General features: G+C 37.5%; 1 protein-coding gene across 5 annotated transcripts in view; it reads left to right on the top strand.

The window, feature by feature from the left end:
• Positions 1 to 24,489, top strand: part of LOC134378048 (kinesin-like protein KIF6) — a 336,082-nt gene that overhangs the window by 98,675 nt on the left and 212,918 nt on the right. For 4 of the 5 annotated variants that reach the window (XM_063096971.1, XM_063096968.1, XM_063096972.1 and 1 more), the window contains 4 exons: positions 4,547 to 4,753; positions 13,895 to 14,038; positions 14,985 to 15,071; positions 20,767 to 20,870. In XM_063096971.1, coding sequence (XP_062953041.1) covers positions 4,547 to 4,753; positions 13,895 to 14,038; positions 14,985 to 15,071; positions 20,767 to 20,870 — 542 coding nt within the window. The remainder of the gene's footprint in view (positions 1 to 4,546; positions 4,754 to 13,894; positions 14,039 to 14,984; positions 15,072 to 20,766; positions 20,871 to 24,489) is intronic. The other variant, XM_063096970.1, reaches the window with a different exon arrangement.

Here is a 24,489-nt window from a genome sequence, read left to right as displayed (position 1 = left end):
TGCAAATATAACAGTGAAATGAAACCCATGTTTAAGTTCTGCAAATAACTTACAGTCACTTACAAAACACCTCAACTTAGGTTCTAAATTTGAGTTTGCGGTTTTACATGCACAGTTATTTGCTGATCCACTTTAGCATGCAAAATCACACACTGGCTAGGTTTGGGTATAGTTATTGTGGCAGCAAGTAATGGGTCAAATTTGCAGCCTATTTAACTCACTAGCTACATCATCATCACTAAAACTATGCCAGCATTTTGACATCTGTGTATTTTGCTAGCTGGTGTAAGTCAACTGTGGCGTATATCAAGAATTTGTACTCGTAGAAAGAATTTCTGGTTGAAATAGCATCTAATATGTTACTTTATCTGCATACATGTGCATCTATATTGAAATTTTGGGGTTAAATCCCATTTTTCAAAGGTGGACATCTGAACATATTTTCTATTTTTTATATACTTTTTATTTTTTTATTTTTTAAATTTTTTTATTTTTATTTATTTATTTTTTTAAATTTTGTCGATATACAATGTGGTTGATTATTCTGGCCCATCACCGAAACCTCCCTCCCTCCTCCCTCCCCTCCCTCCCACCCAACAATGTCCTTTCTGTTTGGTTGTCGTATCAACTTCAAGGAATTGTAGTTGTTATGTCTTCTTCCCCCCCTGCTGTTTTTCTGTGTGTGTGTGTGTGTGTGTGATTTTATTTATTTATTTTTAGCTCCCACCAATAAGTGAGAACATGTGGTATGGTATTTCTCTTTCTGTGCCTGACTCGTTTCACTTAATATAATTCTCTCAAGGTCCATCCATGTTGTTGCAAATGGCAGTATTTCATTCATTTTTATAGCTGAGTAGTATTCCATTGTGTAGATATACCACATTTTCCGTATCCACTCATCCGATGATGGACATTTGGGCTGGTTCCAACTCTTGGCTATTGTAAAGAGTGCTGCGATGAACATTGGGGAACAGGTATACCTTCGACTTGATGATTTCCATTCCTCTGGGTATATTCCCAGCAGTGGGATAGCTGGGTCATATGGTAGATCCATCTGCAATTGTTTAAGGAACCTCCATACCATTTTCCGTAGAGGCTGCACCATTTTACAGTCCCATCAACAGTGTATGAGAGTTCCTTTTTCTCCGCAACCTCGCCAGCATTTATCGTTCAGAGTCTTTTGGATTTTAGCCATCCTAACTGGGGTTAGATGGTATCTCGGTGTAGTTTTGATTTGCATTTCCCGGATGCTGAGTGATGTTGAGCATTTTTTCATATGTCTGTTGGCCATTTGGATATCTTCCTTAGAGAAATGCCTACTTAGCTCTTTTGCCCATTTTTTAATTGGGTTGCTTGTTTTTTTCTTGTAAAGTTGTTTGAGTTCCTTATATATTCTGGATATTAATCCTTCGTCAGATGTATATTTTGCAAATATTTTCTCCCACTCTGTTGGTTGTCTTTTAACTCTGTTAATTGTTTCTTTTGCTGTGCAGAAGCTTTTAAGTTTGATATAATCCCATTTGTTTATTTTTCCTTTGGTTGCCCGTGCTTTTGGGGTCGTATTCATGAAGTCTGTGTCCAGTCCTATTTCCTGAAGTGTTTCTCCTATGTTTTCTTTAAGAAGTTTTGTTGTTTCAGGGTGTATATTTAAATCCTTAATCCATTTTGAGTTGATTTTAGTATATGGTGAGAGGTATGGGTTTAGTTTCATTCTCCTGCATATGGATATCCAGTTATCCCAGCACCATTTGCTGAAGAGGCAGTCCCTTCCCCAGTGAATAGGCTTGGTGCCTTTGTCAAAGATCAGATGGCAGTAAGTGTGTGGGTTGATTTCTGGATTCTCTATTCTATTCCATTGATCGGTGTGTCTGTTTTTATGCCAGTACCATACTGTTTTGGTTATTATAGCTTTGTAGTATAGCTTAAAGTCAGGTAGTGTTATGCCTACAGCTTTATTTTTTTTGCTCAGCATTGCTTTGGCTATGCGTGGTCTTTTATTATTCCATATAAATGTCTGGATTGAACATATTTTCTAATATGAATATTTATTTAGGATATTTTAAAATTTTTTTGTTTTTTGAGAGGATGATACTGCTAACTCATCACTTGCATCTTAATTCAGATTCATTGCTTGCCTGTAAAAAAATTTAAACACAAATATGTACAGAGAATAATGTTTTTACAACCCAGAATTTGGTTCTGATAATTTTTAAATAAAAGATATAGGATATTTTACAAAAAGCTGAAGTCCCGTTGTTGGCCTTTCACTTTTATCCCTCACAAAGACAACCATATTATTAATGTGCTGTAACCTGGTCCATATTTTTATACTTTTAATGATCTAAGTTATAGCTCCGTGAACAATAGATAATATTGCTTTTTTAACTACGTAAATTTTATCATAGTGTTTATATCATTCTTTAACTTGTTTTTTTTACTCAGTGTTCTATTTTAGAAATCTGTCCATGTCAGTCTATCCAAAAATAGCCTTGTTTTAACTTCTCTATTGTTTGAATTATCCTAGTTTATTAATCTTTCCTACCACAGATGTCCATTGGGCATCTTGCACCAATTTCTTGCTATCCCAAATAAAAGAATGTCCTTGTATATGTGCATCCCAAGATTTCTCTCTGGGAAATATGACTAGTAATCTATTGCTGTTTGTGGGTTATATGCCTTTGCAACTCTGCCACATATTGTCAAACTGCTCTCAAAAAATGTTCTTAATTTATATTCCCACCAGCAGTATATAAAAGTTACCATTTACTTCTATTTTCACCAAAACTTGTTTTGTTAGAGTTTTTTGTTGTTTTTTTAATCAGTCTGATGGGTGTGAAATAGTTTATGGTTCTAAGTTACCTAGTCCCGATTATTTATGAATTTAAGCATTTTTTCAAATATTTATTAATCATTTCCAGGTTTCTTCTTTATAAGTTGCCTGTTAATATCCTTTGCTCATTTTTTTCTGAGTTGTGTTTTTCTTATTAATTTGTGGGAGTTCATTATTTCAAATGTTAATCTTTTGTCAGCCATATGTATTGGAAATATCTTCTCCCGGTTTATTCAACTTTTTAGTAGATTTTGTCACACAGAAGTTTTTAAATTTTGGACTATTTTGGTCAAATATTTTAAATTATCTTTGTGTTTTATGTCTTATCTTAAAGTATCCATTACTACCTTGGGTTGATTACAATATGCTTCCTTTTTTTTTTTTTTTTTTTTTAGTGTTAAGGTTGTGTTATTTTACACATAAGGCTTTCATCCATTATGGCATTTATTTGTGTGTATAGTGTGAGAAAGCAATCTAAGTTTATTTTTATCAAGATGTATAGCCAGTTATTCCAGCACCATTTATTAATTAGTCCATCCTTTCTCTGCTATGGTGTGATGTCACCTCCGTCTTATACATGTTTCACTGACCTACCTACCTGTTCCTGAACCAATACCACACTGTTTCAATAATTATGGCTTCATGGTATACCTGACAGATGGCAGGACAAGGCCACTTCTTCGGTCTTCTTTCATAGAATTAATTTCCCTTTCATTTGAAGATTTTTCTCTTCTATATAATTTTTAGAATCAATTTGTTTGTCTTGTTCTGTAAACAAAACCTGCAGCATTTTTATTTCAATTGCATTGCACTATATAGGTTAACATATAAACAATCATATATAGAATAATTTTGCATTTTTGCGTCTATGAAGTTGTATATTAATATCTAGCAAATAATTTATTCAAGTTTTCTTTTTGTGTTTTTTAATATTATTTTGTCATTTTTACCTATAAATTACCATTTTTTACACAATTAATCCTTTGTTATCTATTCTCTTTTTTTGCCATTGTTAATAGTATTATATTTCCTGATTAATTGTTGCTGAGTTATTAGAACTTTATTGATTTCACATATTGATCTTCAGTAACCCTACTGAACTTTTTAGTTCTTAATAGTTTGTAGATGCTCTTGTGTTTTCTATGTTGACCACCATATTGTCTATTCATAAGAATATTTCAATATCTTATTTTCTTATTATTATGTCTTCTGTTTCTTTTTCTTGTTTATTATATTGGCGAGGACCTTCATCTTGTTCAGTGTGGAGTGGTAGCAATGACGGTGGGCGTTCTTGTCTGTGGGGTGTGTTTATAATTTTGGTAGTGAATTCTCCTGATCCACACATTCTCACTGTTTTCCCATGAGATTGACATTAAGCATTTTCAATATGACTAGCCAAGGCTGAGGTGTGGATTGTAGTGGAGTAATGAAATAAAGTTATTGTGTTGGTAAGAGGATTCAATCTTTACATAATTAGGATCCTGTTCTCCCTTTCTGAATCAACCCATCCATATACGTTATCACTTATCCAAAAGGTAATACATTGAAAAGAACTTACTTTAAGGGTCTCAACTACAAATGATTTGCTCCATTTGACAGTGCTGGCTTTTTAGGAAGTGTCTTTATATTTCATTAGAAATATAAATTTAAACTTTTATATATTCTTCAAAATTTCTCATTGTTCAAATTATTTTTGTTTTGCAATTTCTTTTGTAGACTCCTATGAATCAAGCTTCAACCCGTTCCCACTGCATTTTCACTATTCATTTATCAAGTAAGGAACCAGGATCTGCAACTGTCCGACATGCCAAACTCCATTTGGTTGACCTGGCTGGTTCAGAGCGAGTTGCAAAGACTGGAGTAGGGGGCCAGCTTCTAACAGAAGCCAAGTATATCAACTTGTCACTACATTACTTAGAGCAGGTAAAATGGGCAGAGTGGGATGTGACTGTGTTACCATTTGTTAACCACGTACTATACATCAGGCATTCTACTAGCACTTTTGTTTTGTTTCTTTTCTTTTTTTATTGCGGTAAAAGATGCATCACATAAAATTTACCATTTTAGTCATTTTTAAGTGTACAATTCAATGACATTCCCACACTGTTCACCCATCACCACTGTATTACTCTGTTTCTGTTGCTTATAACAAAATACCTGAAACTGGGTTATTTGTAAAGAAACAATATTTATTGCTTACAGTTTCGGAGGTTGGGAAGTCCAAAGTCCAAGGAATGCATCTGGTGAGAGCCTTGTTGGTGGTGACAGGGACACAGTGGTCGCATGTGGCAGAATGGCGGAGCAGAGAGAGAGACTAACCTCTTCATTCACTCTCTTTTTAAAGCCACCAGAACCACTCCCATTATTCCAAGGATGGATCAATCCATTCACTAGGGCATGGTCCTCACAATCCAAAACCTCTCTAAGGCCCCACCTTTCAACTACCACAATAGGATTTTCCACCCTTTTAACACTGTCACAGTGGGGACCAAGCGTCCAACACATTAAATTTTGGGGGGGACACAATTTAATCCATAGTAACCAATATCCATTTCTGGAACGTTTTCATGATACCAAACAGAAACTCTGTACCCTTTAAATAATAACTCCTTGCTCCCTATACCCTCAGCTCCTGGTAACCTCTATTCTACATTCTGTCCGTATGAATGTTCCTATTCTAGGTGCCTCATATAAGTGGAGTCATGCAATATTTGTCTTTTTGTGTCTGGCTTATTTCACTCAGCATAATGCTTTCAAGGTTTATCTGTGTCGTAGCATGTATCAGAATTTCATTCCTTCTTAAGACTGAATAATATTCAATTGTATGTATATTCTATATTTTGTTTACCCACTTATCCATTGATGGATACTTGGGTTGTTCATATCTTTTGGCTACTGTGAATAATGCAGCTATGGACATTGGTATATCTACTAGTATTTCATATAAACAATTTCATTTAAGCCTCACAATGGCCCTACATTGTAGGTGTTAGTTATTATCCCCATATTGCAGATTTTAAAATTCAAGTCTTTCCCAGGCCTTTCCAAGCTTACCCAGCTACACGTGGAATGAGGTTGTGAACCTAGATTTGTTTGGCTCCAAAGCTTATGTCCTTTTTCACTTACTGCCTTATTGTCTTTATTGTAATATTAATAGTGAGTATGAATATAGTTATAAATGGCCTCGCATTGCCTGTTTTTTTTCAGGCTGGTAAATTAACCTTTAGGGTCTTAACTTAGAGATGACCAATATCTTTTCAGCTTCTGGTGATTTCATCTACTTGGTAATTTTGACCCTGCTATGGTTCTCATAGCCTAAGCTTTCCTTCCCTATCTCTACCCCAGGTTGATTACAATCCATTCCAGTATGTGCTCTATTTTTAATTTTGGAATTTGTCTCTAAGGGCAGAGAAAGCTCATCTGAATTTAGCTAAATAGATCTTACAGAAAAAAATCTTCATCTCTAAAATCAGTGAATTGAATTAGATGATTTCTTATGTTTCTTTCAGCTCTGTGAGTATAAGTTCTGTGAGCTGAATGTTAAAGATGGCAACTACTTCCAAATTCTAAAAAAAAAATAGAAAGAGAGAAATGTGATCAAATCCTGGAGTGGAAAAGTACAGAGGATATTGGTGAGGCAGAAGGATTTGTTGATGAACACTGGGGGCTAAAAGATTTGAGAAAAAAACAAAACAAAACCTTTTTTTAACTGCCTAAACGAATCCTTTTGAGACTGGTGTTGTCCGGATGCTAAATTCTTGTAATGATCGTGTCTATGGAAAAGCAGATTGAGAGAAACCTAAGGCACTCTGTCTAAACAAGGTGCACACAATTATGCTCCAACCAGATGAATCCTAGTAATGCAGCACCCAGAATTAGGCCTGCATGGCATGGAGACCATTTTAGTGTTTTTGACAGGAGTCAGCATTCCTGAGCTCTTCCTTGCTCAAATAGTACACACTACTTATACTTAAGAGAGTTTTTTACTGAATAGGACACATTGAACATTGATATGAAAACGTAATGGACCGTATTCAAAGTGCTTTATTTCAGATAAATGTATCTACTTGTTTCAGATGGAAGCACTGTCTCTTTTAATTTTCATTATGTCCATCTGTTCATAGAAAATTATATTCATCAGTTGAATAGACTTTCCGCCAATTGTAATCACTCAAGAGAATGTTATGCCCCTAATCCTGTTCCTTATTCTATACAACCTTTGCAGGCTGCTACTTCTCACTAAAACTATTTTTCTCCTCACATTTTTTCTCTGCAAAATTCCTGTAACATCAGCCTCCTGTGAGTAGTCTTGGTGACTATGTGGCATTTGATTTTCTCTGTCATTTTAATTTATTTATCTAACAAATATTTCCAAGCTGAGGGCTGTGCTAAGTACTGGAGCATAGTGGTGAACAAAATAGGAAGAGCCTTTGCCCCAAAGATCTCATAGTCTGGTGTAGAGAAACATGCATGAAATGAGTCATCATTAAGTGTGGCTGGAGTCCAGGTAAAAGCTGAAAAGAGAAAGTAAAAGTAGTGAGGAAAGCTTGTAATGGGGCACCTGACTTGGACTGAGGAGGTGAGGGTTCATGCTGGTCCTCTGAGGGCCGGATACTAAGCAAAGACCTGAAGGAGAAGCAGAAGCGAGCAGGGCAGCGGGGGCCGTAGAGCATGTCAGGCAGCGGGAGCCGAGCGCCCGTCAGCTCGTAGCTCCCATCAGCGGAGTCAGTTCACTTGGGGGCTCAGTGACTTTCACGTGTCCTTGACCCTTGGCTCTCTGAATGTAATCTATCTGTTTCATTACTGCAGTTGTTAAGTATTCAGGTGTCTTTACAGGAAAGAAGGGGGTTCAGCATAAGATAGTGGAGAGGGGAAGAGATCAGCATGAGAGGAAAGAGCATAACACGGAAAAACTGGAGAAACTTTGCAATTTCACGTGGAAAGAGATGAGTGAGAGAGAACCAAGAGTACATAAGAATACGAATAATAAAAAGAGTGGGAAGGTACTTAATGAGATAACAGAATTCAAGGACTTTTATAATCAAATTCTTTTTATGTAGTACTTCATTATGTGGTTAATGAGACTGGAAGTGTAACACAATTTAGTTTAATTATCTTCATTCAGTCATTCACTCAGCATATTATGATTGAGTGTCTGGGGGTGCTACGAGTTATGTTAGGCAATAGGGATAATTGTGTGACTGAGAAGCAGGCTGTGCTGCCATCTTACCCAGCAAAACAGCAAAGCATGCAAATGCTTACCATACCATAAAAGAAGAGATGTAATAGAAATCCATGTAAGTGTGGGTAATTAATTACATCCTCTCTCAGTTTCAATAAATAAGACAGAGATAGAATGGGAAATAGTTTGGTAACGTGTCTTACATTACTTAGCCTACATTGGTTCTAGAAATTCCATAAAAATTATAATTGTCTTTCTGGCCATAATTGTGAGATGTCACACCTGCCTGAAAGGTACTGCCTGTCTGAGTTGAATGCACTTTGTTGTGCTCATAAGTAAATAACTTTCAGTTTGCCAGAGTATTGTGGGTTTTGGAGTTTTCCTTGTATATGGAGTACCTTTTCCAAAATGTTTCCTCAAAAAACATTTTAAGCCACAATAACAGGGTATATCTTGGCCCTAAAAATGGAATCCATGGAAGGAAAAAGAAGGGAGACGTGCATACTTGTCCTAACCGTAAACCTCACTGAGTGCTCCTGCTGTGACCTATGGTTTCTGTTAACCCAAACATCAAGTGAGAAACCACTGGGAGTGGAGAGTGTTTGCTCTCTTCCTCCACAGAAGTCAGAATCGGGGTTGCCTTCAGCAAGTTTTCCAACCTAAGTAGGACTTTTTCAGAGTTTCAGTTTCCATGTGGCTTCTACTGAACGTGTTGTGTCGTGTGCAGGAGAGAAACTGATGGTACCAGTGCCAGTTGTGACCACTCCGAGTCGTTTTCAATTCTGAGTATCTTCCATGCCCTTTTGAGCTCTTTAAAAGAAAATCTCTTGAATTCATTACCCAGTATATAGAATTTTGATTCCAGGCACAGTTTCTAGGTTACTTGGAGGTATTATTAAGTATGATGTGAGGGTCCACTCTTTGTCACTTAAAGAATGCCTTTAGGAACATTTGTCATTGTATTTCCACATGAAATCTAAAATGGAAGTAAACACTAAACACACACACACACACACACACACACACACACACACACACACACACCAAGCCAGGCTGTATGACCACACCCTTCCCCTGTGCCATTCAGAAGATCATTTGGCTCCTGCACAATTTACAGAGGTCACAGCAGCCCCACAAAGAATCTCCTTTCGCCTCTTCCCCAAATACCTGCAATTTCTGGGTCATTCTGAAGATTTGTATCTGCTACAAGTGGGCTGGCCTTGTTATGGTACCATACTGCTAAAGCTCCTTGAGAGCTAAGAAGACACCTGGCCATGGTCATCTTCTAAATAAATGGCCCAGACCTGGGTTTATATGCTAACACCAGTGTCCAAGGGCATCATAAAGAACATTTCCTGAAGACTCTTCCACAACACTGAGTACTTTTTGTTTTTCTAAGAACTATTCCAGATAATTATCTCTATTGATCTCTAAAACATTTCCACAAAATAGGCAGGCATTCTAATCCCACTTTCACGGGTGAGGAAACTGAGGCTAATATATTTAGGAGATTTGCCTAAGATCACACAAATGGGGAAGCTGGATTCTGACTCCAAATCCCGAGTGTTTTATTTTAGCATGTACTACTTTCATTTCCTCCATTTTTAAAGACCCTAATTTCTGAACCATGATCCCATTTCAATTTTTAATTCTTCTGCTTAGTAATTTTACAGCCCTTTCTCGAGAGGACATTGGAATTGCCTCTGCAGCATCCATTCTAGGGGGTAGCAGCCAGGAGCCCATCCCAGCTTAAGGGTTAGATACTGACTGATCTAAGGGAATTGAAGCCTGTCCTTCTCCCAGCTACAGTGGTTGGTTCAAGGGTGGACGCAGGACCCAAGCTGGTCCCTAGTGAAGCTCAGGACTTTCATTTAATGGTTAGGGAGGAAAAGTCCTTTCTCACCTAAGTTATGAATAAGGGAGTATATAACATTAGAGCATTTGGCAGCCATCCTGTGGCCATGAGGAGAAGCAGCTTCTACCACATAGAAGATAGAGCAGAGATATGGGCAAAAACTTGGTCCTTCATGGTAGCAGTAACCTTCCGGGTCACTTCTAACCTAAAGCATTTCCTGTTTCAATTAAATTAGCCAATAAATTTCCCTTACCATTGAAACTGGTTTGGGTTACATCTCTGTGACTTGTAACCAAAAGCAAGTTCATTAACACACCATTTGATTTAATATAAACAGGAAGTTTAATAAGCATATTCTCCTTTATGTAATTTAAGTTTTCAGTGAAGCCATTGAATAGAAAAGATATCAACATTGTTTCCTAGAACAGGAGGGAAAAATAGTGGTATTTGTTTTACAAAAGAATTATAAAGTACTTAGAGAATCGTTAGATACTAAGTTGGTGATTCCTAAGCAATAATGCCATTCTCTCCGTACATCCGTCAGATCAACCTGTTTGGTCTGGTATTTGGTATTTGGGCCTACCTTGCCTGTTTCAGACACTTAATTTGTCCTCTTGGCTCTTAGGTCCTGGAGCTCTGTTCAGCATCCCTTGCCACTCAGACTTGGGTCTGCCATATTCCCCACTTCCTTTCCAATTGCATTGAAACCTTGTTCTCTCAAATCTCATTCCATACTAACAACCTTCACACTGCCTTCTAGGTGAAACTAATTAATCTACTCATTCATTTGTTCATTCATTTAACAGAAGTTTGTCGAGCACATGTTGTTATGTCAAATTCTTAGTTACAAACTGGAAAATCCACTCTAGCTATTTTATGCAGCATAGAGTTTATTAAACATAAAGAATCTCAAGAAAATTTAGAAAACTGTTACTACCCAGCTGGGAGCAGAGCAAGCCGAAGACATACCTAACTACACCATTGAACTGCTCTGCAAAATACTGCTGTTATCCCCACTTGGTACTGAGGACATTAAGTTCTGAGTTCCAGAAACTTACCCACAGCTGCCTCAGAAGAACCAGGTGCTTCTGCCAGCACACACTCCCACAGATCTCATCTTCCTGATTATGACTGTCACCTCTCACTAACCACCTCCAGTTCCCACACAGGGCTGCCTACTCATTTGAGCTAGGTCTTAAGCAAAAACATGAGTTGCAAGAGAGACTAAGAAATGTAGTTGTATAGGAAGTCAAACTAGAATGTTGGTTCTTGTGAGAGTTGAGTGAAACAATTTAGTTTCTGCAGCATGTACTAAGTGCTGGACATTGTTCTAGGCGGTGCGGACAGAGCTATGAACAGGAAAGACAATGTCTCTGGCCTTGTAGAACAGAAAATCTAGTGAGGAAGCAGATAAATAAGTAGAAAAATGTAATTTTAAATAATGATAAGTACTAGAAGGAAAATGAAATAGAGTAATGGGCTGGAGATGGGTATTATTTTTGATAGAGTGTCCAATGAAAGCCCCGTGAAGAGACAAAATTTGAGCAAAAATTTGAATGAGAAGCAAAAAGCTAAACAAAAATCTTGGGCAAGGGCTTTCCAGGTAAAAGGAACAGCAAGTTTAAAGGTTCCAATATGGGGATAAGCTTGGCATGTTGGACCAACAGCAAGAAGGCCAGCGTAGGCAAGGGGAACATTGCAGGACATGAGGTCAGACAGGTAAGCAGACTAGATCATAGAGGAGCTGGGTTACTATACCAAATGTATTGGGAAGCAACTGGAAGGCTCTGCACAGGGGAGTGACTTGATGTGACTTAGGTTTTATAAAGATTCCTCTGGCTGCTGTGAGGATAATAGTCCATGCAAGGGCAAACTACTGTAGAAGCAGGGAGAGTGCTTCAAATCCTTGTGCAGTTGTCCAAGCAAGGGACCAAGGGGGCTTGACCTGGAGTGGTGGCGAGAAGAGTTGGTGAGAAGTGGTCCAATTCTGGGTAAGTTTTGTAAGTAAACCTAGGAGAAATGGCTGATGAGTTAGATGTTGGGGGGTAGGGGTACATTGGAGATGATGCGTAGGGTTGTGGCCTGAGCAACTAGGTGGATGGTGATGCCATCAAAAGTGATGGGTAGGGCCTGGAGAAGAAGCAGGCCTGGGGCCCGAGAGGAGAGAAAATCAAGAATAAAAATCCAGGGAGAGATGTGGAATTGCCAGGAAGAGAGCAGCTCGGGAAGAGGTTGAGACTGATGGCATAAATTGGGAAGACATAAAGATATAGATGCACTTAAAAGCCAGGGGACTGAATGAGATTACATTACATAGGGAGAGTGTGTAGATAAGAAAGAGAAGAGGATCAAGAACTCCAATATTTATAATTTGAGAAGAAGAAAAGGAAGCAACTATTAACTAGTTTTTGAAGAAAGATGAAAGCCAGGAAAGTGCAGTGTCTCGATTACCGAGTGAATAAGGTGTTTCTCAAAGGAGGCAATGAGTACCTGTGTTGAGTGCTTACTCAGCTCAGAAATCTAGTAAGATGGCAGTCAGTGCCTTTGGTACAATGGAGGTTACTGATGACTTTGGCAAGAGCCATCTTAGTTTAGTACTGTAGTGGGCATGCAGAATGGGAACCATCCAGAGGAGAGAGAGAAATTGATGCAGAAGTAAGAGGAGGTGATCGTAGGAGCAAAGTAGGTGAGAGCAGTAGAAGGAGAGGAGGGGGGCTGGCCTTAGTGATTTAGTGATAGAAGAGTGAGATAGTTCTGGTCAGGTTGCTTACATCTAGTTAGAAAGATGGCCAACAGCTCAAACTGAAGTTGGAGAGAGGAGAGGTTGGATAAATGTGTGAAGAAAGGAGAATATATGAAGGCCTCATTTCTGAGGGTGAAAAAGTGTTTGTTAAGAAAGAGATCATAGGATTGCTGGTTTATAGTGACATCTGTGGTCATGAATTTAAAGCAAGACTGGTGGTATAGTTGTATGTTTTTGCTCAAAGCAGCCATCAGAAAACAATGCTTCCATCTTGTTTTGTAAACCAAAGGAGTAGAAGACTTTCTGATGATGGGAATAACACACCTGGAAGAAGCGAGGACTAGAACAATGGCAGGTGTTGGCAGGAGTATTTTCAGGAGCCAGGGTTTTGTGATGCTGCTTGAGTCACATTTTGTGGGTCACTTATTCCTGTTGCTTTGCAATGGACATCCTAGCACTGGCTTCATCTCCCCAGGATAACTCTGAGCCCTTGGTGCCTCCCTTTGGGGACAACCCCAGCAGCCTTTTATCCATCTAACATCTGTCTGCCTCATACCTTCCTATTAAATACCTAAGAAACACATGAAGAATAAGATGAACAAGCCTGTGCTGAACCAAGGTAAACTAGGTCCATTACTTATAATGACAGCAAACACATGTACAGCACTTACAGGCTAGGTGCTACTCAGAGTAATTTGCACATTTTTACTCTATTAATCACCCCAACTCCCTCTGAGGTAGATACTATTTTTATCCCTCTTTTACAGATGAGGAGACTGAGGTAGAGATGTTGAGTGATATGCCTTTGTAAGACTAGGACTTGCACCTGGGCAATCTTGAATCAGAATCTGGGATCTCAACCTTATCCTATATTGCTCCCTGTAGTTCTTATTTACTCTTCTACCTCTTCTACCTTAGAGATGGGACTTATGGCCCGATTTTGGTAGGATTAAAGTAATCAGGCATGATTTACTCTTGTGTTTTTATACAAATTTTCCAATGACTGAAAACAGAATAATAGTGCATCTAATCCTACACAAGTTATTTCATCTGTCCAAAAATTATAGGGAGCACATGCTAGGGTTATGCTGCATTCACTTATTCCGCCTTCACCATTTTTGTAATAAGTATTGTTAAGATATTTATTCTGCACCCAAGTTTTGGGTGTCTCCCTGCATTTAGCTATTATTTCTTTCTGTATTTTTATTGCTGTTGAAGCTCAGTTGTTTGTCATGTGTGCATTTTCTGCTAAGTTAATGGCATTATTTTTCTACTTTACCACAGGTTATCATTGCCCTTTCAGAAAAACACCGTTCACACATTCCTTATAGGAACTCCATGATGACCAGTGTCCTAAGAGACAGTTTGGGAGGGAACTGCATGACAACCATGATTGCAACACTCTCCTTAGAGAAAAGGAATATCGATGTATGTTCATTCTTCTTTCTGGAGATCTTAATCTGGGTTTTTACTGCTAGTTTGTGAGATGGAGTTAGGGTCCCGGGTGGGTTTCCATCTTTTCAGCTGTGTTGAGATATGCCTTCAGAAGTAAAAACCCTGCAGAGTTCACAGATTTGGGTTGTTTGCCAGCATCATAATAACCCCATTTGAGAACTGACTTCACATAGCACAGGATGGTTTGAAGAAGTCTCATACACAAATTTTGGAAGGCTTGCTCTTGGGTTTGTTACCTCAGCCAGAAACATAAGCGATGTGACCAGGCAGCTTCTCCTGCTCTATTTTGCTGCTGATTACTAAGATCCAGATACCTTGGAGATAGCCCTGAGACGTTTCCCTAATCATGTTAGCAGGGTGCAGCACCCAGGATGCTGTGGCTGCCAAATGACTTTCCTGAGTTGCTTGGGAGCCAAGTGATGTTTCATGGATTTCAGTTGAATGTTTGGGATCAGACACTCTCCAAAAGAGGAAAACAGGAAGCAGTAGGGTGCTTCTCAAAACAAGGCCAAGCCTCTGTAAGATACCTTGAAAAATCTCTCCTTTTGGTCTGTTACAAATATTTATTTTGTAGTCCTTAATGTTTGTGGATTATGGTAGCTGTTACGATTATCATTTATATTTGTAGTTCTGGTTTAACAGATGAGAGGTTGAAAATCACGTGCCAGTTGCCACTTAGGACCTTAGGCTCTCCCACATTTTTGGCATTGGTCATTTTACTAAGCCAAAACAAAATTTTGATAAAAAATAATGTCCTAGAGCAAAGCTCCCTAATTTGGAGGCATATTTCCCCATTGTGATTTTTTTACATACATCAATTTTTAGGTATGCCTATTTTTTCTGTGAATACAAGTTGAAGTTCATCTAGAGAGAAATGCCTCTCTATGCCATAATATTTTAAGTTATTTTTTCTTCTTAGGAGTCTATATCTACATGCAGATTTGCACAACGAGTGGCACTGATAAAAAATGAAGCTGTTCTTAATGAAGAAATTGATCCCAGATTGGTAAGCAACTATTAACTGCCTATGATTTAAAAAAAAAAAAAAAAATCAAAGAGTATCAAAGATTAGCTGAAACTTGGAGGGGCACTTACTCTTCCCAGCAGTGTTCTAAGTACTAGAAATGCATTTACTCCTTTAATTCCCAGAACACCCTTATGAATAGATGCTATCCCTATCTCCACTTTACAGATGTCAAAAGTGAGGCACAAAGATGTTAAATAACTTGATCAGAGCAGTGCTAATAAATAGCAGAGCCAGGTGAGACAGTCTGAGTTAAGAGTCTGCGCTCTTACCTGCCGTTCCTTAATGTTTCACTGCAAAGGCGTGCAGTGAGTCTCGAGGACTCATACAACAGAATCATACACAATTATATTTATATGCAGCTCTTCGCCTTTCAAAAACATCAGTTTAGGGGCCGACCCCGTGGCACACTTGGGAGAGTGCAGCGCTGGGAGCACAGCAGTGCTCCCACCGCGGGTTCGGATCCTATATAAGGACGGCCGGTGCACTCACTGGCTGAGTGTGGTACGGCCGGTCACAAAAAGACAAAAAAAAAAAAAAAAAAAAACATCAGTTTAACTTTCTAAAGACACTAATAGTCCATCTTTTATATAAGCTTATAAAGAAAGAAAAGTCTTAATGGTTATTAAATAGAACCAGATTTTGCATAACTGTCCTGCTGCTTATCCTACAGATTTTTAAAAAGCAATTATCAGTTTGATTCATGGAACAATGGCCAAGCTTCTGGTTTTATAACAGTAAATCCTACTTTATCAAAGCACTGTTTTAATAAAAAAAAATTTATAAGTTACATGACTCAGTTACTCATTATAAATACACATATTTTCTCTTCCCTCTGTTTTGTTAGTTTTCTACATATGAAATGCAAGCTCATGTCAACATTGAAAATGTTGAAACAAAATATCTCAATTTTGTCATATTCCATAATTAAGATTATATTTTTTAAAAAATCACTCAGCTTTTTTCATTCCTCTAGAAAATAAGTTGGTGGAGGCTTAGCAGTATGCATTACTAAAAAAAGGTGTGTTACCAATAGAGCTTCATTTATAAGTTTCTGGAGCTCCAAAAAAATTTTCTCAAATTCACTGTTATCCATGTTAATTACTTCCTCTTGATTGTTTGTCCTTTTCCCCCCAAAATCATTCCACTGAAGGATAGAGGGAAAGGAGAATAAAAGAATGATAGGGCTATCTGTTTTATCCTGCTCGCCTCAGGGAGCACCAAGCTCCCCTGATGAAATTCTCTTCTGGAGAAACCAGTGGCTAAGGCAGGATCTATTTCCAGTACAGGCCCTGGTCAGATGCCAGCAACACACAGTCCCCACCTGGAAAAAGGAGCAGAGTGCAAAGGCAAGATTCGAGTGGAACTGATCTGCTGGGGTGAATTTTTCTGCTGTCCCTGTCCCTTCCAGCAGTCCTGTAGCATTACTGTGCAGAATGAGAAAGGTAGTAACAAAGTTACTAGCCTAAAGACAAAAATCGGTCTATAATTTAAGGAAAATAAATATATTAGATATTGGAGGGTTTTTTTTTTCTTTATATTTGTCTAGAGAGACTTTTCTCTGAAGGAACTTAAAGAATTTGAAGAAAGGTGAACATTATCATGTGTTTGATTTAGGTCTATGACAGATTTAAAGAAAAGAGAAATCAAGAGTCAAAAAGCTAATAGCTGATAATTGAACAAATGTTGATGTCTTCCAGGTGCAGAATAATCTAGTAATTGACAAGTATTGTTTCCTGGTCTCTCTTATAATTGCTTCGAAAAAAATGATATTCCTGTTCATTGTTTTACGTAGAGAGCTTGTCTGAAGCACAAGCGACAGTTGAAAATTTGTCCTAAAAACCACCCAAGATACAATTTGGGTGGTTTCCTGTATCTTGCTCTCAAAATTTAATGGCTAATGTGGAACCAGCCCTGTATGAACAGGATCATCAAGGATTTGCCCTGCTTTCTTTGCATGTATTGGTACCTCAGAAAGATGAGGTGATAAAAGAACTGTGAGCAAGGCCACAGTGTGTGGTGACTGAGCGTGGGCCAAAATCTTCTAAGGATGGTTCTAATTCCAGAGTTCCTGCAGTAATTTGATGGGAGGTGTAACTGTAATAATCTCAAAACCATGAAAATTTGGCTTTATTTTGAGATTTCTATTCAATAAGACAGAAAAATAATTTGGTATTAGATTTGACTTTGACAGCCTTAGTAGAAGTATAAAATATGATATCAATATTAATTTAGTAGAAGAGGGTGCAGATGAGTGACTCACATAGTTCTTATCTAAGGATTTTTATTCTTCATAGCTTGGTGATTCTGAGAATGTTTTTGGAAAGAAGCAAGCAAACAAAAGCCACACAACCTTGTGTGGATTTTTTATTTTTAAATAAAATTCTAGGAGGATTGACATGTTCAAAATAATCAGTGTCATATTTTGGGGGACTTCTGGTTCTGTTGATGTGGTGCAGGTAGCCTGAAACTCACCTATGTAAAGTTTCACAAGCATCTTTGAAATACATCTGAAGTTGAAAGAGGTAAGGAAATTCTCCAAGGCTTGTGAAAAAAGCTGATGCTGCAGTTGTCCTGGAGTGAAGGGGTAAAGAGGACTGTAACAAAGGCACAGAAGTCAAAGCCCTGGGACTTTGCAAAATTGAACCTAAGATGTCCTCTCCCCTCTTCAACTTAAAACCAGGGAAAGGGTGAACAGAAAGAAATCCACTGGCATAGGGAGATGTTAGGACAGCTTGTCTGCCTTGGCCTGGACTCGAGGTAGAATAAAAGGTAGTTTCTCTGAAAATTTGAAAGCCTAGGCTCTACCTCACCTGGGTTTAAAGTTCAAATTCACACAACCCCCTTAGTATGGCAACCCCCAAGCAAAGAAGTAAGGAAATGAACAAAGCTACGAAAAGGAGAAGGAAGGAAGGGAGGGAGAGAGGAACTGACTTTTTAAAAAATGTTTTGAGTAATACCAAATAGTCAAGAAAAAATAAAAGCTAAATTCAGCCTACTACTTTTTGTTTTAGAAATATTGCATTATGATCATAAGATTATTAATATGATGTGTGGTATCATGGCTTAGTTGGGTTTATTTCAGGAGTTTAAGGATAATAGAAAACATATCCATGTATAGTAAAAGATGGAAAAAATAAAAATCAAATTTAGGAGAATAGTAATGGGGAATTCATTTAGGTAAAGTTATACAGGAGTGAGAGCTTCAAAAGAGTCCATAATACTTTATTTTTTAAGTAGTAGGTACAAGATGTTCTTTTATTTATGTGTTTATTTGTATATCTGATATAGTTCATTCTGAAAACCATTCACATGAACTAAGGTGATGTATCACATTCACAGTTAAAAAGAGAAAAATTATATCGTCTCATCACTAGTTGCATAAAAAGTATTTGATAACATTAAATTTCCATTCATACTTTGCAAAAACTCATCAAACTATGAACATATATGAGTGAACATTTTAAAGCTGATTGAGCATATCAACCAAAAATTATAATAAACATTATTTTTAAAGTGAAATGTTAGAAGTAGTAAGACAAGAATGTCTTAAGAATTGTACTTAGAAGTCCTAGCTGAGACAGTGAGACAATAAAAAGAAATAAAACGTATGAGAATTAGAAAAGAAGAAAACATCTGTCATTACCTGCAGACAAATTTATTGCTTATAGAGAACATCCAGGATTATTTAATGATAAACAGACCCAAAAACTATTCAGAAATTATTTGGTGCAAAATTTATACATAAAAATGTATTGTTTTCCTATACACCAGAAGCCAGCAATTAGAAATATAATTTTTCAAAATTTCCACTTACAATATCAAAAATACATTTAAATCCCTGTTACAAAATCTAATTAAAGACATATCAGATATTTATAGAGAAAATTAGAAATATTTATTGAAAGGAATCAATGAATAGTTATATCATATTCATGGATGGGATGATTTAATATCATTAATTTGATGTCTTGCCAAATTAACTTTTTAATTAAATGTAATTCCACTTAAATTTGAGGAGGGCCTTTGGTAGAATTTGATGAGCTGAATCTAAAATTTATAAGGAAGAGCAAATGGCCAAGAATAGCCAAGTCTATTCTGGAAAAGAACAAGACAGAAGGGGCTTGAGTTATCTCGATGCCAAAATTTCTTAAGGTATAGCAATTAAAGCAGTGTGATATTGCCATACATGTAGTCAAATAGACAAATGTTTTCGACCAATAGCCCAGAAAACATACACATTTATATGTGGAATCATGTTATATAACATAATTATATCTTGTATGCAAATCTTGTATACTTAGCTATGTAAAAAATAAATTAAAATTTGATCCCTATCTCATACCTTATGCAAAATATAATCCACCTAAATGTGAAAAGCAAAGTTTTAACATTTTTGAGAGATCATGTAGGAATATATTCCTGTAGTTTTGGGTAAGATAGACTTACTCTAAGAGGACACAAAAGTACAACTCATAAAGAAAGAAGTTGCTAATTAAATTATATTGAAATTCAGACCTTTCATTTAACAAAAAGAACACCACAAAGTGAAAAACATAGCATTGATTGGGAGAAAACAGGTGCATTGAATAAAACTAACAAAGGATTCACAGAATAAAGAAGCCTGAAAATCAATAAGGAAAAGAAAAACAAGTCAATTGAAACATGGGCAAGAATACGAATAAATAATTCTCAGAAGAAGAAACCCAAACAGCCAATATATGTATGCAAAGATGATCAACCTCACTAATAATCATGAAAATGCAAATTAGCACTAAAATAAATATCATTTTACATCTACCAGATTGGCAACAGGAAAGTACCTGACAATATTACAGAGTAACAAAAATGTGGGGAAACAGAAACTTACCTATATCATTGTTGGGAATGTAAATTTGAACAACTACTCTGAAGATCCATTTAACAATTTATGAGTATAATAAAGGCAAGATGCATATACTGTACAACCAGGAAATCCTAGTTCTAAGTGCATGCTGTAGAGAAACCCTCACATATGTGCCTTAAGGGATTTATAATGTTCACAGCAGCAGTTTGTAAGAGCAAAAGTAAAAATCCTAAATCTCCATCAACAAGAGATATAGGAAAACAAATTGTGATATGTTCCTCTACTGAAATACTATACATTCATGAAAATTAATGAACTAGAGCCACATGAAGCAATATAAATAAACTCAAAAACATAATGTGAGGGGAAAAAACAAGTTGCAAATACATGCAGTAATGTAACATTTGCATAAAATTTAAGGCATGAAAAATGACACCATATGTTATTTATGGGTACAGCCCTACATATGGAGTAAATCCATACTTACGAAGTAAATGTATGAACATATTCAGGGAAACGATACTCCCTAACTCCCTAAATGAAGTATAGTGATCACCCCAGGAAGGACGGAAGGGGACTGGGAACAGGGGTTCCAGTTATTTATTTTATATATTACTCATTAAAAAAAAAGAACAATCCTCTAAAACTACTTTGACAAAATGTTAAGATTTAACAAAGCTGGCCGGTAGGTACAGGAGTGCCTTTTACATCATTCTGCACACATTTTTGTATCCTTAAAATAGTTCATAATTTTAAAAGTTCTGTGTTCTCTGCCACCAAGTTCACCTTAATGACAAGTTGACATTTACCCTCCCTCCTTGCCATTTGTAGGTGATTATACGCCTACAAAAGGAAATCCAGGAACTGAAGGATGAACTGGCCATTGTCACTGGGGAGCGGAGGACAGAGGCCCTCACAGAAGCAGAGCTCATTCAGTAAGCCTGCAGACTTCTTTCTTTTACTTTAACAGTGAAAGTTTGTGTTAACTTCTTTGTTGGCCCTAATGTTATGAATTCACCTCAAAGCATGAAAGTCTCCTGGGACAGTCTGGACTTGCATTTAGGCGCCAGTGAAGAGTGGCAGCTTTCCATGAAAAGCTGGATAAGGCTGGCGATGTTTTTGCCGCCTCAGCTTTGAGGAAGTAAAGAACAGAGCATAGAGAGGATGGGAATATCCTTCTCATGCCAGCCGAAGAAAAGGGACTGTATAATAGTCATGCCGTTTTAAAACACACACACCAAACACCCTAAAGCTGTGGATCTCAGATCTGAAAAGAATTCAAGAAACATCCTTTGTATTAAACAGCATCTTGCTGCAAGCACCAATTTATCCCATGCCAAAGTAAGCTCTCTCCTTTCATAAAGAGATGGCCCATATATTATAGTTCAAACACTCGAACTGGGAATGAAAGCAGGTATTGAGGACTTTCTGCAAGTGTGGCATCTTTCAGAACCTTTGCATTTGCAGCCATGTGGCCTATCGGTGGCACTGTGTGACTCTCATCCTCTCTCTGATCACGAGCCACAGTGGTGGGCTTTCTTGTTTTTTCTGTGCTGCTTATGATGCATTTAAGCATTTGTAGAGTGGTAATAATGGACAAGGCTTACAAGGCAGTAGCATTCTCTATTTCCAAATAAGAAGTAGAACTAGACAAGATTTTTCTAAAGATAAACTTCCATTTCACCTAACCTCCCTCAACTGAGAAAATGGTAAATAAGAGAGACAATAAAAGTAGTTTTCTTTAAACTATTTCATGGCTGCCCCCGAGGTAGGTCTAAAGCTTGAGAAGCTTTAAGGAAGGTTTCTGTTATGTTCAAAGCTTTCGCTCCTCCAGAATTAGTTTCCTAATTTTAGAACACTGTATTTTATAACATGATAGGCCCCTAAAGCTTTCCTTACTAAACTACTTTGTGGCATATTTGCAATTCAGATGAAATATATTGCCCAAAATTCACATTTTTAAGAATTTCATATCATTCCTTCAAATAACTTGGGATATCGTAGATCCTGAGAACACTACGCAAAGAATTCCTTAACTATGGTGCTCCTTTCCCCTCTAAGAAAGTAATTACCAAATATTATCATTGAAAACGTCTCTTTAGAATTTTGATCTTCTAGTCAGAATCCAGCCAGGAAAACAAAACCTCTCTAGGCCTTTCAACAGAGGAATTTAATATAGGAAATTGATTTCATAGACGATGGTATTGCTGAGAAGCTAAACAGGGAAGGATGCAGCACCCCAGATATCAGTAACAGCAGGAGCTGCTACGCTAGGAATGGACGGACAGCAGAGAAGGTGATGTTACCAAAACCTAAGATCTGGAGCTGACTGGCAGTAGCTAAGACCATAGTGAGTGCTGCCTGCGAGGAGCTGTGGACACTGAAGAGCCACAGGTGCTATCTGAGATGTCATGGGGGAGGGAGGGTTCTGGGAGGCTCCCTCACCCCCCTTCTAGCCTTCCACCAACGCCTCCCCTTCACTGAACTTACCCAGAAGCCAGGGTTAGAGTCAGGGAATGTAGTTTTCTGTGATGGAGAGTAAAACAGGGGAAGAAATTGGGTCTAAGAGCAACGTATCAAAATAAGTACCAGTGTTTTCTCTAATTCCTGTATGTTGCTTAGGAGGCTCAGTTTGAGGTGGTGGTTTCAATATGTCAGACTGAGTAAGCATACTTTGCAGGTTCTTTTGACTGTACCACATCTAGAAAATTATAGAACTGATACAAAGAAACACATGAATGTCTAGCCATACCTAAAAATAAGAAGCGGATTTCTTCAGAGACTAGAGGCTTTAGGGAATTCCTGAGAGACTGAAAGGTGGGGGTTGAGATGAGCAAGAGAAAAGGACAGCCCAAGACACAGTGAAGACATGATAAAGGCTGCATGTCTAGAAGTGGTGGAACCTGGAGCAGGAGAGGGCTAGGCACAGCCAATGAGCATTTGGGAGAGCTATTGTAGAGGGAGCAGTTTGCCCTATGAATCCCTGTGCAACTCTCTGTCCCAGTGACTAGGATGGAGAAACAGGGAAAGACCCCAGGTAGCTGACAGAGTGGGAACAGATCAGGTCTGAAGTCCAGCTGCTGTCTTCAGCTCTCCCGTCCCATTCTCACTGAAAACAATAAGGAACGCAAGCACCCACGGCTGCTTCAGCCCCACCCAGCACTGGCTGCCTAAGCTGAGATACCTGAGTCTAGAAAAGAGGAGCTCACGGTCAGGACGGACTAGAAATAGAAATATGAAGACTGTCAAAAGTCTGAGAAAGGCAGAAACAAGAAGAATTTACAACTTGCAGGGCCTTAGAACTAAACTTTGCAGGAGGGGTGATTAATATCCTTAGAGAAATATAATATTACATCCATGAAACAAGAACAGGATGTTGATTTTTATAAAACAGAATCAAGAGGAGATCTCGGAAATGAAAAAATGTAATTGCTATCATTATGAACTTAGCAGACGGCATAATATAATGAAAAACTGAGAGGCAAGTTAGTGAGCTAGTAAGATGAGGGTGAAGGAATTCTTCCGGAATATTAAAGGAAAAAGAGATAGAAAGTATCAAAGAAAAGAGTCATGGAGAATAGCTCTAGATTTACCAATACTAATTGATAGGAGTTTGTGGAGGAGAAAATAGACACATAATGTAGAGGAGCCAGTAGTTTAAGAAATAATAGCTAAGAATTTCCTAGAAGGGAAAAAAGACATGTGACTTCAGAATCAAAGAATTACCAAGTTCTAAGTCACATAATCATATTGAAGAAAAATTTTAGACCCTTAAAATATAGAAAAGAATCCCAAAAGTTATCAGAGAGGGAAAAAAATTAGTAGAAATCAATAATTTGATTTAGAAGAGACCTCTCATTAGCAATTCTGGAAACAAGAAGTTCTAGTGCTAAAAACAAGCAAAACAGAAAGCACTTTAAATGTATATTTCTATTATCTTGACAAATTAGTATTTAAATTTGAAGATGAAATAAAGGTATTTTGCAGACATACAAACTTTCGGACAGAAAGGTTACCACCGTAGATCCTTTCTCAAAGAACTACCACAGAATATATTTAGCACAAAGGAAAATATAGCAAAGTATAAGAGGGAATAAGAATGAGCCAATTTTGTTATATCTTCCTTGTGATACTTAATATTGTATAACATTTACATTATGTCTTTTATGAACTTGCCATTTATTCCATAAATGAATTTTCCTGTTTAAAAGTTATCAAATAGCAATCAAATTTTTCTTTCACAGGATTTTGAAGGGTAGAATAGAGAGAAATAAAATTGTGAGAACAGATTAAAATACTGAAGGAGTCCTAGATCTTGGATTGATTTCTGTTGATCCATAAATAACAAACACGCAATGTCAATTTGGACAGATTCTGCATAGAGAGTATGTAGGGTTGCCATTAGTTTTTTTGTGCAGTTAGTTCATCCATTTATTCGTTTATTCATTCAACTTTTTATTATTCATCTAGCATTCACAAAACTCCACCCTAGGCCCTGAGAAGAACACAAAGATAAGCACAACCTAGATCCTTCTCCCAAGGGGCGTGCAATTT

This window comes from Cynocephalus volans, chromosome 5 (assembly GCF_027409185.1).
Source record: "Cynocephalus volans isolate mCynVol1 chromosome 5, mCynVol1.pri, whole genome shotgun sequence".
In the NCBI taxonomy this organism is placed as follows: Eukaryota; Metazoa; Chordata; class Mammalia; order Dermoptera; family Cynocephalidae; genus Cynocephalus; species Cynocephalus volans.
Note: the sequence above shows the minus strand (reverse complement) of the source record. Positions and strands in the feature narration are given on the sequence as shown.